The sequence below is a fragment of the Ursus maritimus genome, unplaced genomic scaffold (assembly GCF_017311325.1).
Source record: "Ursus maritimus isolate PB19 unplaced genomic scaffold, ASM1731132v1 scaffold_26, whole genome shotgun sequence".
Lineage (NCBI taxonomy): Eukaryota > Metazoa > Chordata > Mammalia > Carnivora > Ursidae > Ursus > Ursus maritimus.
In genome coordinates, this window is record NW_024425119.1 from 4,145,893 (window position 1) to 4,164,156 (window position 18,264).

Sequence of the window (18,264 nt, forward strand, 5' to 3'; positions counted from 1 at the left end):
ACCTGCGGCAAACCCCAGAGTCAGCTGCTTTACTGACTGAGCCACCCAGGCGCCCCTGTAAATAACGTTTTCCTGGAACACAGTCATACTTATTCATTTGTGAATTGTTTATGGCTGCTCCCGTGGTAGGGCTGAGTAGTTATGACAGAGACCGTATAACCTACAAACAAAATATTTAGTACCCATACAAATCAAAAATATTTAGGATCCATACCGAGGTGGAGTTGCCAGATTTAGCAATTAAAAATACAGGATACTTAGATAACTGATGAAGAATTTTTTTAGAATGAGTATGTCCCAAATATCACATGGTGACCCTATGACAAAGGCTTGCACAGGACTCCTGTCGTTCCCTCCGTCCTGCTACACCTCCCTCACAGCTTTGGAAGAGAGAGAAGTTGAAGGAAAGAGGGGCCCTTGGGATGATTTGCATTCTTTAGGGGAGGGAGCTTGGAAAGGAAGCCCGAGAACCGTCTTTGGTCACTTCTGCCTTCTTCACCTTGAGAATGGGGGCAGGTCCGGTGTGGGTCCCCTGCGTGCAGCTGGTAGGCTTCCGTGATCAGTAAGCAGGCTTCAAACTGCCTTAGCAAATGTTGAAGGGAGTGGGGTAGCGGAGGAACCGTTTCATTCTTCACGCCTGAAAGTGCTTCTTTCAACGGGCAGCTCACTGTGCATCGGGCTGACGGTTATAAATCTTCTGGTCTGCTTTGATGCCCCGATCTTCACCCCCAGGAGCTGTGGAAACTACCACTCCTCATTGGTAGATGTGGAGGTAGGTCTCCTCACCACTCCGTCGCCTGTTCTCCATGTCCTGTCCCTGGCAGGGGGTTGGTTGACCGTCGCTTGTGAGGGAAGACACCTCTGCAGTCACCTGGCACCTGTAGCCGAGGGGGGCTGGACAGAGTAGCGGTTAGGTGTCCCCGCCCTGCAGCCAGACAACCTGGGCTTAGGTCCTGGCTCAGTGTTTTCATGGCTCCATGAGGGCGGGGGGTGTCATCTGAGCCTCAATTCCCTCCTCTGTAAAACGCAGGGATGCTGATAGTGCCTATCTCGTCGAGCTGTGGTGGGCATCAAATGAATGGCGACATGAGAAGTGCTCGGAAGGGTGCCTGACAGTGTAAGCGCTCGGTCAGTAAATGTCCCCTTGTTCTCTGCTTCACAAGTGGACTTGGAGAAACCTTACGGCCCAACGTGGTGGCCCTCACAGCCTCAGGCAGTGTGAACTCTGCCCACTAGGTGTCACAATTCAGCAGGCACTGTCTCTTCGCTTGACTTCGGGGGACCGTGTGCTTACCATTTTTGATGTGACTTGGTGATTTCAAGGGGGATAAATGGACAATCTTTCGAAGTCTTTGAGGCTTCAGAAATTCCAGCAGAACTGCTGACCACCAGGGCTGGAAGGAGCTGTTTGGAGTACTGCCTTTGTTCATAGTTAAAGTGACGTCTAATTTTTTTTTTTTGTCACAACCAAGCTATTTTGAGAGTGAAAAGGGGACTATTAATAACTATGCCAGGACAAGTAGAGTAAATGGGTTGTGCCCTGACAACCTGGATATAGTCACCTTATCAATAGGGTAATTATTCCTCAGCATTTCCAGAATGTCCGGGACAGAAATGCGGTGACGTTCCTTAGAAGTCCGCTACAGCAAGCTGTGGCCCCATGCTGCTGGGAGCTCCTGCCCTGAGTGTGTCTTGCCTTCTTGTCAGGTCAATTATTTGAGTTTTGTCCTCAACAGACATGATCAGCCTCACGGACTGCAAGTCACCGTGCCTTCCTTTGTGTTGAATCACCCCATACCCTCTATAGCTTTCCCCGCGTGGTTTTCTTGCAGCCGTAAACCCTCTGGGGGCACTGAGTCCCCTGTCTCTGGATGTGTTGACACAGGATGAACAACCACTTTCTGGGTTATTGCTGAGGGATCTCTAAGGTTTCGCCATCCCTAAGGCTCCATAATTCTATTATTTCTGATTTATCTTCCTTTATTTTTTATTTTATTTTTTAAAGATTTTATTTATTTATTTGACAGAAAGAGAGACAGCGAGAGAGAGGGAACACAAGCAGGGGGAGTGGGAGAGGGAGAAGCAGGTTTCCCGCTGAGCAGGGAGCCTGATGCAGGGCTCTATCCCAGGGTCCTGGGATCATGACCTGAGCCGAAGGCAGATGCTTAACGACTGAGCCACCCAGGCGCTCCTGTTTATCTTCCTTTAAAGGGTAGGAGGAAACTAACATTTGTTAGGCTCCCAGCATGCATCAAATGTTGTGCTTTTTTTTTTTTTTTAAGATTTTATTTATTTATTTGAGAGAGAGCACAAGCAGGGGGAGCGGCGGGCAGAAGGAGAGAAAGAGAAGCAGGCTCCTCGCTGAGCAAGGACCCGGATGGGGGCTCCATCCCAGGACCCTGAGATCATGACCTGAGCCAAAGGCAGACGCTTAACTGACTGAGCCACCCAGGCCCCCCAGTATTGTGCTTTTTGCCTCTATCATCTTAGTTATCCCTAATCCTGTGGCATTGGTACTATTAAGTCACATTTCACAAGTAAGGAAACTGAGGCCTAGAGAGGTCACAACCCATAAGAGGCAGAGCCAGGATTCAGTTTCGGGTTTGTCAGGCTCCAAAGCCTGGTGGTCGCTTGCACACCAGGCTGCCTCTCTTTGTTTTTCCAGGAGGATCCGCTCCTGGGCAGGGGCAGATTTCGGTAGCAAGTCCCTTTCCCCCCCTGGGTCTCAATGTCCTCTTCTGGAAGCTGGGCGGAGCTAGCAATATTGTGCTAAAGGGCTGCCCCAGTGACTGGAGACATTGGGGCTGGTGGGGGTTAGTGTGGGAAGAGTCTATGGGGGCATGAACAAGGCTTTGAAGGAAGGAAAAGGGGAGTCAGAAGGAGGTGGATTGTGTAATGGACACAAGCAAGACTGTCGTGCGTAAAGGGAGGGGGCCCAGGAGATGAGTAGAAACTGTCAGTCTAATTATGAGAGGCCAAGGGGACCCAGGTTTAAAAAAATCTGACCCAGCTCATACTCGTCCGCTTGACTACAATGACGCTGAGGAGGAGCGACGCTGTTCGGACTCCCTTCAGAGAAGGGTCGAGGCTTCTGGCTTCCAGAATCCAGGCCCAGTAAGGCCTATTGGAAGCGCTGGGCCAGAGATGCCTAACTTGAGTTTTTCCTGCTTCAATCCAGTTCCTCCGCCACACGGTGCCCTTTACCCGCACTTGGAGGCCCTTCGCTCCTGGGGAGACGGATAGCGGCTCCTCCTCCAGGGTATCTGCGGACAGGGTCACTACACACCCGCGTCGTCAACATCTCAACTGGTCTGCCCCAAATACCCGGGACGGATTTCTCGGGCGTGGGGGAGGGGGCGGTAGGCCGGCCGGCGCGGCCCGCGGGGGAGAGCGGAGACCCAGGCCGCGACCGCCCTCAGGGCGGGGCGAGCGCGCGGACTCCCGGGCTCCGACCGCCCCCCACGTCCGCTCGCGGCGGCGGCCCGGGCACGCGGGGGCAGCGGACGGGCGTCGTGCGGGCGTCTCGGAGGAGCGGCCGGTCAGGAACCCCGCAGCGGGAGGGGTGGAAGGCTTCCGGAAGGAAGCCCAGAGGGCGGCCACGCCTGGCCCGGGACGCCGGGGCCCAGCGCAGCCGTGGGCTCCCCGCCGGCTACCTCCCGCTCGCACGCTGCGGGGCGCCCGGGGGCTGCGGGCGGCCCCAACCCCCAAGACCCGCTCCGGTTCCCTCCCTGGGCTCCGAGCTCCCCCTCCCCCGGCGCTCAAGCCCCAGCCCCTCGGCCCCGCCCCGCCCCACGGCCGGCCCCGCCCCGCGGCCTCGCCATTCCCGGGCAGGCCCCGCCCCCCGCCGCGAGCCCCCGGCCCCGCCCCCCGTTTCCGCTGGCGGCGGCGGCGGTGGTGCGGGAGCGGGCGCGAGCCGGGACCCCACGTTCCCCGAGCGCGGTGAGTGCGGCCCGGGGCTGGCCGGGGACTCGGGAGGGCGAGCCCTTGCGGGGCTCCGGCAGGCTGTGGGTGGGCCGGGCCAGCCCGCGCCCCGGTGCCGATGGTGGGGAGCGGTTCGGGGGCGCCCCGGGGAGGGGTGACGGGAGGACGGCAGTGGGCGAGCTGAGGGAAGGATGGGGTAGGCGCCCTGTGAGGACGTGGGAAGCGGCTGGGGAAGGGGTAACTGAGCGAAGGGGGGCTGCAGGGGGCGAGGCTCAGAGGAAGACCCTTTGGGACAGGGGCTGCGGGAGAGCGGACAGCGGAATCCCAAGTGAAGGGATGGGAGGGCTGTAGGATGCAGCAGAAAGGGAGAGCCCCAGAGCTGTCAAGGCTTTCTGACTGGCCCACTTGGACCGGGTTGGGGTAGTCCCCGGAGCGCCCCCAGGGAGGGCGGGGGCTCGAGCAGGGCTGGGGTACTGACTGCGGTCCCCGGACACCCCTGACCACTCCTTGGGCGACCGCTGGCAGATCCGCACTCACAGTGACAGGGCTTTGGCACATCCCGAGTTCCAAGATGTAGTCCAGCTGTGCGTCCAAGTTTGGGACTTTAAAAAACTTTCTTGTGAGTTAGGAAAAAAAAAAAGTCCAAACAAGGAACTGGCTTGTTTTGTGAGCAGAATTTGTACTTATGTATCTAGGAACTGGTGTCTTCGATGTCCTCTTTTTGAAAAAGATACTGACCTCTTCTTCTCTAACTCCTCTCCAAATGCCTGTACTGTCTGGGCCAACCTGCAGCATTGGAGTAATATGGGATCCCCTGGGTTGTGTGGGCCTTTCTTCCCCATCCCAAAAATGGGGATAAGAGGGCAGCAGCTCACTTCCCTTTGGTTCAGAGAAGAAAACTCATTATGCGAGGGTGTCTTTCTGACCTGCAGCTGTCCCCTTCTCTGAGGTGACTCAGGTATTTCCTCCTCCAGGAAGCTTTCCTGGACTAGTAGAGAAAACTGAGGACTCAGGCTCTGATCCCTGTATACCCGCCAGCTTCCCTCCTCTACTAAAAATAGCCACAGAGAATGTTTTGAATGTATGTTCTGCTATAAAGATGTGCAGTCAGCTTGTCATCGTAAGTAATGGGGAGGGGAGGAGAGGTATTATGGATAATTTCAAACAATGGACTGGACAAATCATTTATATTTAGCTGAGGAATGCAGCCAGGGAGGCAGACATTCACAGGGGCTTCCTATCTTCCACCTGGTCCTGGCAGGGCTGATGCAGCTGGGCTTTGGGTTGGGGGTGAGGGAGGGAACAGGATTGGGGTGGGTGAAACTTGAAGGGTAAATCAGCTCTGCACTTACTCATTGAAGACCTGCTGTGTGCAAGGCTCCGAACAGCTGAGAGTAGACCAGAATGGAATGGGATTTTTTTTTTTTGGTTTGACTAAATCAGATTTGAATCTTTACATCTGTGTACAGATATTTAGTATTAATAACCATAACCAGTGTTTATAAAGCAATTTGTAGTTGGCCAAGTGCTTCCCCTGCACATTAGCTGGATATAATTTTATTTGATTCACATAATCTTGTAAAGTATACGTTCTTTTTCATTACCTTCTTATAGACTGGTAGGGTGAGGCTCAGAGAGAGTTGGTGACTTCTCTGAGTTTATAGAACTCATTAGGTGGAAGAAGCAGAACTTGAACCCGTGGCTTCTGACACCCCCGCCTCCCCTTTTCCGTGCCGTGTGTTTTGCATTATGCTGTGCTGTCTCTGCCATTCTTCCCCATTGATTCTATGGAGAGCTGGGCTCTGATCTGAGCTCTCACACCATCTGTTTGTGCAGCCCTGGGCATGTTACCTCCCCTTTTCAGCTCCGTGTTTTGGAGGGTTACTGGATTAAAATGTTTCTAGAGTCTCTTCCTGTATTAGATAATTAACGATAGAAGATGCTAGTGGCAGCCAATCAGTCAAGTAATAAGTGTGCTCTATTTAAAATGTTTTTAATTGTGGTATAAAACATAATGGTAAAATTTACTGTCTTAACCATTTTTAAATGTAGAGCTCATTTGTGTTAAGTATAGTCACATTGTTGTGCAGCAGATCTCCAGAACTTTTTCATCCTGCAAGACTGAAACTGTATGCCCATTAAACTATAACGCTCCATTTCTTCCCCCTGCTAAACCACCATTCTCCTTAGTGTGCTTTATTCTCCTACTATGTGCTCAGTACATGTTGGCCTTGAGGAATGAATAAGGAGGGTTGTGGAGAAGCAGGCCAGCTGAAATGGGAGGGCCTTGGGCCTGTGGTAGCTGGCTGGAGAGCGGGCGCTTATCCCCGTGTCTGTAACTCCAGTCCCTGCTGTATTGTTGAGTGGGTGAGTGGGTGAGGCCTTGGGCAAGTGCCTTCACCTCTTGCAGCTTTAGCTTCCTGCTTGCAAAATGAAGAGAACAATACCAAGCGCTCAGGGCTGTTAGAAGGAGCAATGAGAATGTATGTGGAGCTCGGCGCTTCGGGCCTCACACACAGCAGGTGTGCAGTAAATAGTGGTTGTTATTTATAACCTAGCTGAGGAGACTAGACTAATAAGCAAGAGAGGACAAGACTTCTTTTCTTCTACCATTAAAGCCCAGGCCTGGTGTGATTGTCATCCTCACTGACTAAGAGGGAGTGCATCAAATCCAGGTACCTTAGCCTGGCACCAGCATCCTTCCTGTCCATCTCCAGCCTGTCTAGCCTTATCTCCAGGCCTTCTCCCTCAGGGACCCTCGGTTCCAGCCAAACTCATCTTCCAAGCATCCTTTGCTCATTCCTTCTTTGTCCCTGAGTTCACACTGTTCCACTTTTCTGGAGTGCCCTTCCCCACCCTCTCCTTCCCCTCTTTCAAGACCCTACTCAGGTTGGAGTTCCTTCTTGGAGCCTTCCCTGACCACTCATCTCCAAAGCACCTCTTCTTCCTTGGAACTCCTCTGGCATTTTCTGTCTTCATCTCTCCTGGCTTTTATACACTGCTGGGATGATTCTTTAGTGAATTCTACAAACACTTAATGTGTGTGTCATAGTGTAAGAGTCTGTGCTAAGTTCTGATGATGCAAAAATGAAAAACATAAAAGTCCTTGTCTTTATGGAGTATATAATGCAGTAAAGAGTTAAGAAAGGGCTTCAAAAAGTGGCAATTCAAGGTATAAGGTGAGTGGCCTACTGTATTGTGTGGGTTCGAACAGGGGGTTGATCACCCCAATTCTGGAGAAGCACCTCATGCAGCAGGTGGTGTTTGATGTGAACTTGGAAGAGTGGCTTGCAGTTCAGCAGAAGGGAGGAAGGATCAGTCTGTAGAGAGGCCCTGAGAGTGTGGGCTGAAGAGTAGGTTGTGTGAAGGGAAGCAGAGGGAGAAAAGCCTGGACAGGTAGACAGTGGGCCTGTTGTGGTGGCTGCACATGTGCAGCCAAGGAATTCCATCCATCCATCCATCCATCCATCCATCCATCCATCCAACCACCCATCCACCCACCCTCCCATCCATTCATCCATCCATCTATCCATCCATCCATCCATCCATCCATCCATCCATCCACCCACCCACCCATCCTCCCACCCATCCACCCACCCATCCTCCCACCCAGCCACCCACCCATCCTCCCACCCATCCACCCACCCATCCACCCACCCATCCATCCTCCCACCCAGCCACCCACCCATCCACCCACCGATCTACCCATCCATCCATCCAACCATCCATCCATCCATCCATCCATCCATCCACGAGAGGCTGAGTGCCCACCATGTGCAGGCACTGAGCTGCTGCTGGGGAGATAGCAGTCGACCTTGGGAGGCCCGGGGCCTTTGCAGGTTTTTGCATAGGGGCTGCCGAAGCAGGGCTAGGCCTAAGATGGGAGAGTCTGCGGTCTGGGAAGGGGGAAAATCATGGTGGGGAGAGCACTGGGCAGCTGTGAGAAATGGCAAGGAAAGGAGCTGGACCAGGGACATTTGAAGGCAGGGTTGAGGGCCTTTGTGAGTTGGTTGGATGGGGGTGGTGAGGAAAGAAGGAAGGGGGATTGAAGCTGATTCGGAGCTGGGCGAATGTCAGTGGGCAGTGACATTTACTGTTCCCAGTGCTTACCATCCTTTCTCCAAGTAGATCGGAAGCCGCTTCAGGATGTGGATTCCAGCTCCCTCTGTGTTCTTGCTGGCCCAGTGCTCGCTGCTGAGTGGCACAGAGTGAGCACAGTGTCGACCTCTGATGTCCTCATGAAATGAGTCTTGCTCCTTCTACAATGCCAGATTTGTATCCGCAGCAATATTTATTTGTACACGGCCTGGCTTTCTCCAGGCTCACGTTTCCGCAGAGAGCCAAGTGTCTCCTGTATATATTTTCATAGCCCAAGTGAACCACCCTTCCAGCTTCGCTCTGGTTTTCTCACTCACTTGATGGCCATTTTCTGCCACACGTTATTGCTCCACAAGATAACTGTGGATGTGGTAGAGATGGAAAGAACAACGTGGCCTATTCCGTTACACCAGCCCCTCTCATAGGGTATGTGAGTCCGAGTTATGTCTCAGTAGAGTTATATCGTTTTACAGATTTTGAAACTTCAGAGCATTTGTCAGTGGTCAGAATTACAAATGGTAAGTTCTTGATGCCAGGGGTCTACCCAGGGATGGCAAATAGGTTTAACGTGGATACTGTTACTTCTGTAATTGCCCATAGCAGACATCACTAATCGATCACAGCTATCTTAACTGCAGAGCCAGGGCTTGGGTTCTGCGCCTGATGCTTCAGGCACCCACTATTAGCCGAGAGGCATTGGCACTGCAGCTGTAACCAGTTTGCCATTTCTGGCTTTCTGCATCTGTTGATTGAATAGATTTCTAGGTGGGAGGCTGCCTCCCCAAAGAGTGGCCATTGCTGGACAGAATTCACCCTGGAGTGGCTTCCCAGCAGAGTGATAACTTAATTTTTTATTTTCCTGCAGGAATATCCTGGGATCTTCTCTTCTCTGTCAGGGGCCAAGGTGTTTGCAGGAAATTCAAAGAAACAGGTCAGTCTGGGTCCATCGTGTGGTGGAATCTCTGTAAGTGTGTGTGTTATAAACGGTCTAAATCTCTCTTGGCCTTTAACTGTGGATTGGGGAGGGAAGATAGAATGGGATGCTGATATTTTCTAGATGTCTCTCTGTCTTAGCTCTTAACTTCGAATTCATAAGCTCCTTCAATTGGGCTTTGGGGATTAAGGAGACAGTTACCCCCTCCCCGCTATTTCTGACAGTTGGGGTGGGTTGGGGTAGGACTCTCAATTTCTTTCTTGGCCACTCTGATTACAGGGAGGAGACCTAGGGAAGCAGGAGAGGCCTGTAACTTCCTGTTTCCTGTCTCCTCCCAGCAGGCCTGGGAGCGGGGTGGAGGACCTCCCCCTGCCTGGCCAGAAAAGAATCTGGGGGGAGCTGGCCAATCCTACCTGTCTCTGTTCCTCTGTACTGGCTGCTGCAGCAATGCCCTCTGGCCCTCCGGGAGGGTACCCTCTGCCGGGACCCCCACCGAGCTGGAGCTAGGCAGGAGGTCCTTAGGCAGGTGGGCAGCCCCAGGGGATGGTGCTGATTTAGGTTCCCTGGGGTGCTGCTTACCGACCTGGGTCTTTTTGTGTTTTAATTTATGTGTGTTTTACCCTGTGGCTTCCTCCTGCTGGGTGATTTGTAAATCTCTCACCTTCCAAGAATTCAGCAGTGTGGGAGTGGGGAGGGGGTGGCGGGTGGAAGAGGGTGCCGGCCGCTAGCCCACCTTGCCAAAAGATTCCTTTCTGCGTGAGTTCCAGTAGAGATTATATTGTGTCCCAGGGGTGGCCATGGACCTCTTCTTGTCCTGCCATACTTTGCATATCATGCTTAGGGTTCCAGTGCTCACATTTGTCATCATCATCAGGAGCCACCGTTTGACGCTTTATGTCCACAGCGAATTTAATTGAAGTCATATCAAGTCTACTTTAAATCTCACTGAATGTTCTCCAGAGTCCTGCAGGGTAGTCCTCATTTGCCCCCATGTTACAGGGGCTGCAGCTGAGGCCGAGAGCGGGTCAGGGACTTGCCTGTGCCCACCTCTGGAGTGGGAGGTGGGGCCGGGATGGTGACCCGAACCGCCTGACTCCCGCAGCGCCTGCCCTGCCCACTACAGACCTGCTGTCCTTTTCTGTGGCTCCTGAGAATTGCCTCCAGCTCTGTCCTTCGTCCTTTGGCCTGCTGCGGCAGGAATGTGGGAGCTCCCATTTTAAGTCTTCCCCCCTCCTCCCCAGGGCCGGGGTGGGGTGTCTGCTTTCATTGTCGCGCTCTGGGATTTGGAGCACCGCCTGCGGGTGGACGGCCGTGCAGCCAGGCACAGCAGCCCCAGCAGAAGGCGAGGGTCTGGTGGAGAGCGGGCAGCGGGGACAGAAAGGCTCGAGGCCTAGTGTCGCTCCACACCTCCTGGCTGCACACGGTACGGCCTGGCCCGGCATGGAGACTGTGGGGCCTATTCCTGGGGGGACCCGCCAGGGCAGAACATGGGGGCGAGCTTCCCAGGAAGCTGCGCAGTCCTGGGGAGACAGACAGGCCCTGACGTCAGTCGTTTCTGGCTAGAAGACCATCCGTCCTCCTTCTGTACAACCGCCAGAAAGACCTGAGGGAGGGACCCTGCAGATGGGAAGTGTACCCTCTCCTAGGGTTGTGGCCTCCGAGGGCTTTGGTGTTGCCATTTCTCGTTGTGCTGTTGAGCCTCTGGGATGATGGCCAGCTCCTGGGATGGGGGGCTCTCATCTGGCTCCTGCCTCAGCCCCTAACGGGCTTTGTGACCTTTGGCAAATGAGTTGCTTTCTTTAGGCTGGTTTCCTCACCTGCAAAATGGGGGTGTGGACGCCCAACTGTTAAGGCTCCTTTAGCTCTGATGAAGGTGGTTTCTGAGTGGAACGAGGGCGTTTTGGCTTCCAGTCCTGGGACTTTCCAAATATCTCCTCCCTTCACAAGTGCCCTCTCTGCCTGTGGCCTAGAGGTAGATGGAGGAGGAAGGAGTGAAGTTAATGATTAAACCGGAGGCACTGATTTCTGATGAAGTAGGACAGGGGGCGGAGGTTGTTTACAGAGATGGTCCCGGTCTGCTGATGGTAGGGTCTTGCGGCCTGACTTCCGTCCTGTGCTGATGGCTCGGCTGCTACTTTCATTTTAACCGCCTCCTGCCTGATGCATTTAGGAGCTAGAAAGTTCCATTGCTGTACTCCAGCCTGATGAGTTAATAATTTCAACGTCAAGTATAGCCACAGCATCATGAAACGAGAATATCTGCCTGGGTGGAGTCCAGCTTCCAAACCCTTTCCCTTCTCTTGAACCAAAAACTCAGCCTGGGTTGAGGCCCTTGTGAATGGGGCAGAACCGGAAAAAGCCAGAAGGAGCACCTCTGCAGGCTTGGAATGTCACCGCATATGTGCTTTAGTTTATACTCAGGAGTGAAATGTGGATGATTTTTTGACTATTCATTGTTTAATACTATCTGTGCTTTTGAGTTTACCGCACCCCTTCTCCCCTCCGTCTTCCTTCCCACTCCCCACACAGTGGCTGGAAATTAATTGTACTTTGAGTACTCATTTACTTTCTGAGAGTCTTGTGACCATTTTTATGTTGAGTGGTCAGTGTTCGTTGAAATATCTGACCTTGTGATGGGGGTGTGAAAGGAAAGGATGCTGATGGACTACTGCCCAGGGGGTCTGAAGAGTCAGCTCAGCAGACCCCCTGGGAATCTCCCTGCTTTTGGGGGGAGGCTCGACTGTCCCTTCAGAAAGGCTGAGGGTCCTGCAACCCTGGCATAGGATCTTGGTGAGTTCTTGGCCTTGGCCTTAGGCAGCGTAGGCCACGCTAACCCTTACACCACCTTTATGCACATTTGAGAAACTGTCCTTTCTCGGGTTAAAAAGAAAAATTAAAATGAATAAATGATTGTAAAACCTGAACAATGCCCAGGTGTGCCTGGTAAGTGTCCCGGAGCGCCGGTGGGCAGTAGCCCTGGCTGTCTGTACGGCTGTGCCCACCACCTGCCATCCCCCAGAGGTACACGTTGCTGGCGGCATAGGCCTGCTGTGCTCCGCCCACTCCCAGCGAGGGCCGTGCGTCTGGCTCTGAAGTTGGGATGAGGGGCTGGGGCTGGGGACGGGCCTCTGAGAACAGTGGTGAGGGGGAGGGACATGATCGTGGGGGGATACTCAGAGCAAGGCTGGAACAAGGTGTGGCCAGGCACGTGGGTCTGCGTGTGTGTGTGGGGGGGTTAGTCTGTGTGTGTTTGCCCTTGTGTGTGTGTGGCTGGGTGTGCCTGCGTGGGTTTGTGGGGGAAGGGGTTCTCTTGCATCGTTCTGAGACTCAGGTGAGAGGCCCACCTGAGCCCTTTGGGTCTGGCACTGTATACCTGTGACGTGAATGCCTCCTCCTTAGAGGGCGGTGTAAGACTTGAACACAGCACGGGACAGCCCTGCCTGAGCCCTCACCTGGCCACCTGCCACAGGGCAGAAACTGAGGCTGAGGGGCCTGCTACTCTCCAACAAGCCCTGGAGGTGGTGGTGCCAGGGGCAGAGGGGGCGGATCCTGCCCGAGCAAGTCCCCAGTCCCCACTTGGGCTGAGTCCTATAGAAGGGCTGAGGGGCAGGGTGACTGGCTGGGTTTGAATGGGGGTGTGTGAACACGTAGAATGACATGTTGTGTTTTAGAGAAAGTGAGGTAGAGGTCTGGGCTTGCAATTTTCCACTTGTCTTAATCCTGAGAGATTCTAAACAGCTTTGTTTAAAAACTGGACATGCACATTGCGGCCACCTGAGGGAGAAGCGCCGCTGGGCCCCCCAGGAAGGCACTTAGGTTTGAAGCCAGAGTTTGGATCTGAATGCAGCTTGTGGGACCTGGAGGATGGGGAGGGAGAGCCCCTAGAGCAGCCCCAAAGGCATGAGTCACTCTGAATTAGCAGCCGTTGCAAATCGGCTACCACTTGCGTGCTGCTGGAGATGGGCGGGTAGGGAGGAAGCTCTCATCCAGGGGCATCACCCGCCATCCAGGCTGTGGGCACAGAGAGGGATGTGGGTTGCAACTGCCTGTCTGGGCTCTTCCTCTCTCCCACTGTTAGCCAGAGAAGCTGGAGATGGTGGTGGCCAGTCGGTCTGTGTCGATGAAGGTCCCCCTTGAAGGGCTGTCAGTACCTGCATTGCAGAGAGGATGATAGAGTACGCCATCCCGTCCAGGGCAGGGCTGGGTGGAACTTTCTCTGAGCACCCGTAGAGGAACCCGGGGGAGATTGGGCTGAGCCTCAAGGGAAGGGTGGAATTTCGAGAAGCAGAGGAAGGGGTTCTTTGAGGGTTTGCAGTGGTGGAGGTGGGGGTCGAGCTGGGTGTGACCTGGATATGAGCACAGGGAAGAGGGAGGAGCATAGCTGGCAAGAGAGGTGGGCTCCGTGCTGGGGGCACCTTGAATGTCGCCCGGAGGAGAGTCAGATTCTAGGAGGCTAGCAGTGGGGAGCCAGTGTTGGGGGGTCCCTGAATGGGGAATGACACGCTGAAAGGGATGTTTTAGGAACAATCAGCTTGTAGCAGAATTCAGGGTGAATTTTTTTTTAATATACTTTCCTTTGTTGTTGTTGCAAAAATAACACAAATTCATTATAATATTTGTATATTATATAAATCGTATAAAAGGAAAATCTCCTTTAATCCTGCCCTTCAGAGATAGTCACTGTTAATACTTTGGTTTTTATTCTTTCCAGGTATTTTTATGAGCGACTGGCATCCAGCTGTCCACCTATTAACTTAACAATTTCCATAAATAGAATTGTATTATACTGACTGGCAACTTCTTTAGCCATCTTTCCACATCGGTGCATAGAGAATGACCTCATTCTTGGGAATAGCTGCACAGACTTGCTGGATGAGTGTTGTATTGATTGTTTATCGCCACAGAACAAACCACCCCAAAATGAAGTAGATTAACACAAGAAACATTTTGTTTGCTCACAATTCTGTGGCCAGACTCGGCTGGTCTCATCACCCAAGCTTATTAATGCGGCGACAGTCACCTGGTGGCTCTGCAGGGCCCTGACAGGCTGAGAGCCTCTGGCACCTGCCTGGTGAATGGTGCTGCCTCTCGTCTTGGTCCCTCTGCCCCCTCAAGGAGGCTAGCCTTTCAGGTGAAAATGGTATCCAAGACCTCTTGGGATCTAGGCTCTGAGGTCTCACAGCATAACATCCATCGGCTGCTTGGGCAAATCAAGTCATGGGACTGGTCAGAACCCTGGGGCCGGGGGAAAGACTCCACTTCGTGAAGGCATGTGTGCTCAGGGCTGGGGGACATGGATATGCAGTCCCTTCATGTGCCCAGAAGGAGAAGAATTAGAATATTTGGGAATTGACCTCACTGATCATTGGAAGACAGCACAGGCCCCTGCCCTTCTCCGCCCCCCTCTTTACCATATGGGTTAACCTGGGAAACTGGCAAGGACAGGACACTTGATCTTGTTGGGCGAGAGGTGTTGTTTCAGGGGGCTTCTGTGTTTGCGTGTGTGGGGGGCTCGTGCTGGCAGGGGGTTGAGGGTCATCTTGAATTTGGGCTCTCCTGCTAGGGCTACTGGAGCTGTAGAAGGAGGGCTGGAAGCTCTGGAAGCTGCCAGGAGCTTGGCTGCCTAGTACCCTTGCTGATTTTCATGGCATCTCTGAAGAATGTGAGTCCCTGAGTGACAGGTCTTTAAGAAAGTCAGCTGGCCACTCCAGAACCAAGCCTCTGCTGGGAATTCATTTATTCAACCACCCAGCAAATACCGCACCTCCCGTGCCCCAGACTTTCTCCCTATCCTCTCGTAACTGCAGGTGGGAAAGAAGAAGGCCAGGGCCTGTACTGTTCACAGGCCTTCCCTCTCAGGCAGTGCAATGAACTTGACATTTTGACTTCCCACAATGTATTTGTTTTTAAAGTTTTCTTATCACCCACCTCGGTAGCTCTTCTCTCCTGTGAAATGTCACAAGTGGCAGGGAGGCAGCAGGAAACAGGGGGAAAGGCAGCTCGGGTCATTAGTGAATCCCCAGTGCCAGTTTAGAGGATGCTGGCGTGGGGCTGCTGGTGAAGTCCTCGTCGGTGCTGATCATTCATCAAACTTACCTCTCCCCGGAGATCTTAGGCTGGACTCGATGAAATACACTTTCCTAGCACAACAATGTTCTTTGGCCTGTCATCTGCCTCACGGTTTGTGCATTCATCACGTAAGAACAAAGGCTGAGTGGGGTTTCACATTTGAAAACCCCTTGGTGTTTTATTTTCTCCCCACTCCCTCTCAGCATCTCTTGGAAAAGAAATGTTGTGCGGCAGAAAGTTTCTCTGTTTGTGAATGTGCGGTTCACACTGTGCGGCTCAGCCTCTGGGTCATTCTTCCTCCTCCTACTCGACTGTGCTGTAGGGACACACACCCAGCTCAGCGAGAGGACTGGGTGAGGAGTGTGGGGGAAGGGCAGGCAGCGTACCACGCTCAGAGCCACCCGGGTGCTTCTAGGTGACCCGGGGTGCCAGCACCGGGCTACTGTTGTGGGGTTAATGACATCTGATCAGCTCACAGGGCTGACTGCACGCCAGTGTTTAGGGTTGAGGAAAAACGTGCAAAGCTGAGTCTGCAAACCTTGAGAAATCTGGCATCACAGCAAAATAAGAAACCTCAGCAACTCCTTTTGGCCAAGGAATTGGAAAAACTGGGTAGAAGATCTTAGCCTGCTTCAACTGAGAGTTTGCTACTTTGAGGCATATATCTACTAGGTACATTCCCCATAAGCAGAGATCCAGGAGGCCTTTGTCTGATTCCTAACTTCTCTGCCCGTGCCTCCAGCCCTGTTTCTGGTTCTCTATAGATATGAGGGTGGACACACTTCAGCATACTCAAGTCATGCTATTAATTCATCAACAAGCAACCATTAAGTGCTTTGATTCTTTTTGTTAATTAAAAACAATTTTAAAAAATATTTTATTTGAGATAATGAGAGAGAGAGCACGAGTAGGGAGCAGAGGGAGAGGGAGATGCTTCTCCCTCTCTGCCGAGCAAGGAGCCCAATGTGAGGCTCAATCCCAGGACCCTGGGATCATGACCTGAGCTGAAGGCAGATGCTCAACTGACTGAGCCACCTAAGTACCCAATTTTTTAAAAAATTAAAAGAAAATTTACTAACGTAGGCTTCACACTCAGCGTGGAGCCCAGTGTGGGGCTTGACCTCATGGTCCTGGGATCAAGATCTGAGCAGAGATCAAAAGTCCAGGGCTTAACTGACTGAGGCACCGAGGCGCCCCTGTGCACCTTGATCCTTTAAACCTCTGAGGCATCTTTGATCCAAGTGCTCTGTGTGATGGGGGAGCTTCCGTTCAAGGTGGCAGTGTGGGAGGATCCTGAACTCATCTCCTCCCATAGACACGACAGATCTACAGCTACCTAGGGAAAAATTTCCCCTGAAAAAGACCTGAGAACTACTGGAATAAGGTCCTCCACAACAGATAAACAAGCCAGAACGAGATGGGCAGGTGAGTCAGAGACACGGTCTTGCCAAAAACTCCACCCCCAGCACAATACCCATAGTCGGGAGGAATCTCACAAATAGGGAGCTTGTCCCTGTATAGAGAGGAGTTTGTGCCCCGCATCAGAACCCCACTCCTGGGGACCTGCACCAGAGAGACGAGCCCCAAAATATCTGGTTTTGAAAACCAACAGGGCATATGTCTGAGAAAGCCGTAGGGCTGTAGGGAACCTAGACTCCATTCTTAAAGGGCTCGTGTACAGACGCACTTGTCCTGGGATAGTGCAGAAGCAGCCGTTTGAAAAGCACCTAGACTATAAGTGGAAGAGATTTATTTGCTGTTCTTAAAGCGTCTACCAGAAGGGCATCCCCTGGGACTCTCTCTGGGGCTGGAGACGCCGTGGGTACCATTTTGGGTATTCTCCTTCTACCCTGTAAGTGCCGGTCCTGGAGGCTGCCTTTTTGTCACTCTCCTTGTACCCTGCTAGCACTGGTGGACATCCCCTGTGTTACTCCCTGAGACCCTGCCCAAGCCAGTAGGACAAAAGCCCTGCCCCCACCTGCTGCCCCACTGCAGCCCCATCAAAGCTGGCCTGTGTATGGAGCCCACCCAGGGGATGCCCGAGCACCTGGCTCCAGTGGCCGAAGGGGATTGTATTTCTGGGTCATACAGGTCTGAAACAATTGGAGAGACAGTTCTTGGCAGACTGCCATCCCCAGGGCACTCACAGACAGCAGACTGATACCGCCCCGTTATCTGATGGGAAAGGCCTATTTACTTGTCCTGGAGCTTTAGCCTGAGGGGTGGGCTTCAGGTTTGCCACACATCTAGAGCCTCTGGAGGTGTTGTCAGGGAACGTGGGGTACCACCTCTGAGCTGACCTTGCTACACCCCCCAGAAAGCTTGCTGTTACCTCCCAGAGAGGAGCCTCACATTTTGCAACTGTCACTGAAGGCTCATCTCCAGACTGCTTATTTTGCAGCCCAGCAGGGTCTATGATTATGATCCCAGAGGACTATATATATTTGCTTGCCTTAAAGCTTGCTGCTTGAGGGTCTAGCTTCCAAACAGCCTGGGACCAGGTGCTGACTGAAATCCCTCCATCTGGAAGACTGATAAATCTTGGCATATCCTCCACAACAGGGACCCCCCAGGAAAAAATCGGGCTGCTTAGATAAGCATAAAGATTCGAGAGACAAACAAGAGCTAGGGCACAGTTGAACAATAAAGTTCATCTCCTACATCAGGCCCTCCCGCAAGACTGGGAGAGAGAGCTGTTTCACCTAATGCATAGAAACACACAGAAACTCAGGCAAAATGAGGAGACAGGGGAATATATTCCAAACAGAAGAACAAGATGAAACCCCAGGAAAAAAAAACCTTTAATGAAACAGAGATGAGTAATTTACATGATAAAGGTTTCAAAGTAGTGGTTATAAAGGTGCTCACCAAACTTGGAAGAAGAATGGATAAACACAGTGAGAACTTCAACAGAGATAGAAAATATAAGTACCAAACAGAAATAGTAGAACTGAAGTATACACTGGAGGGTTCAACAGCAGACTACCCGAAGCAGAAGATAGAATCAGTGAGCTGGAAGACAGGGGAGTGGAACTCACCCCAAAAAAGAGCAAAAAGAAAAAAGAACTAAAAAAAATGAAGGTAGCCTAAGGGACAACATCAAGTGGACTAACAGTCACATTATAGGAATCCCAAAAGAAGAGAGAGAGAAAGAGGCAGAAAACTTAGTTGAAGAAATAATGACTGAGAACTTCCATAACCCGAGGAGGAGACACACATCTAGATCCAGGAATTCCAGAGAG

At 52.4% G+C, this 18,264-nt stretch overlaps 1 protein-coding gene across 6 annotated transcripts in view; it reads left to right on the forward strand.

The window, feature by feature from the left end:
- Positions 1-3,854: 3,854 nt before the first annotated feature.
- The window catches only part of TSPAN9 (tetraspanin 9), a 198,403-nt gene continuing 183,993 nt past the window's right edge, over positions 3,855-18,264 (forward strand). For 2 of the 6 annotated variants that reach the window (XM_040642039.1, XM_040642042.1), the window contains exons 1-3: positions 3,897-3,939; positions 4,896-5,041; positions 8,885-8,950. In XM_040642039.1, the coding sequence (XP_040497973.1) occupies positions 5,021-5,041; positions 8,885-8,950 (87 nt within the window). In that variant the 5' untranslated portion in view covers positions 3,897-3,939; positions 4,896-5,020. Of the gene's footprint in view, positions 3,940-4,895; positions 5,042-8,049; positions 8,538-8,884; positions 8,951-18,264 lie in introns of those variants that run through there. The other 4 variants (XM_040642045.1, XM_040642044.1, XM_040642040.1 and 1 more) reach the window with 3 other exon arrangements.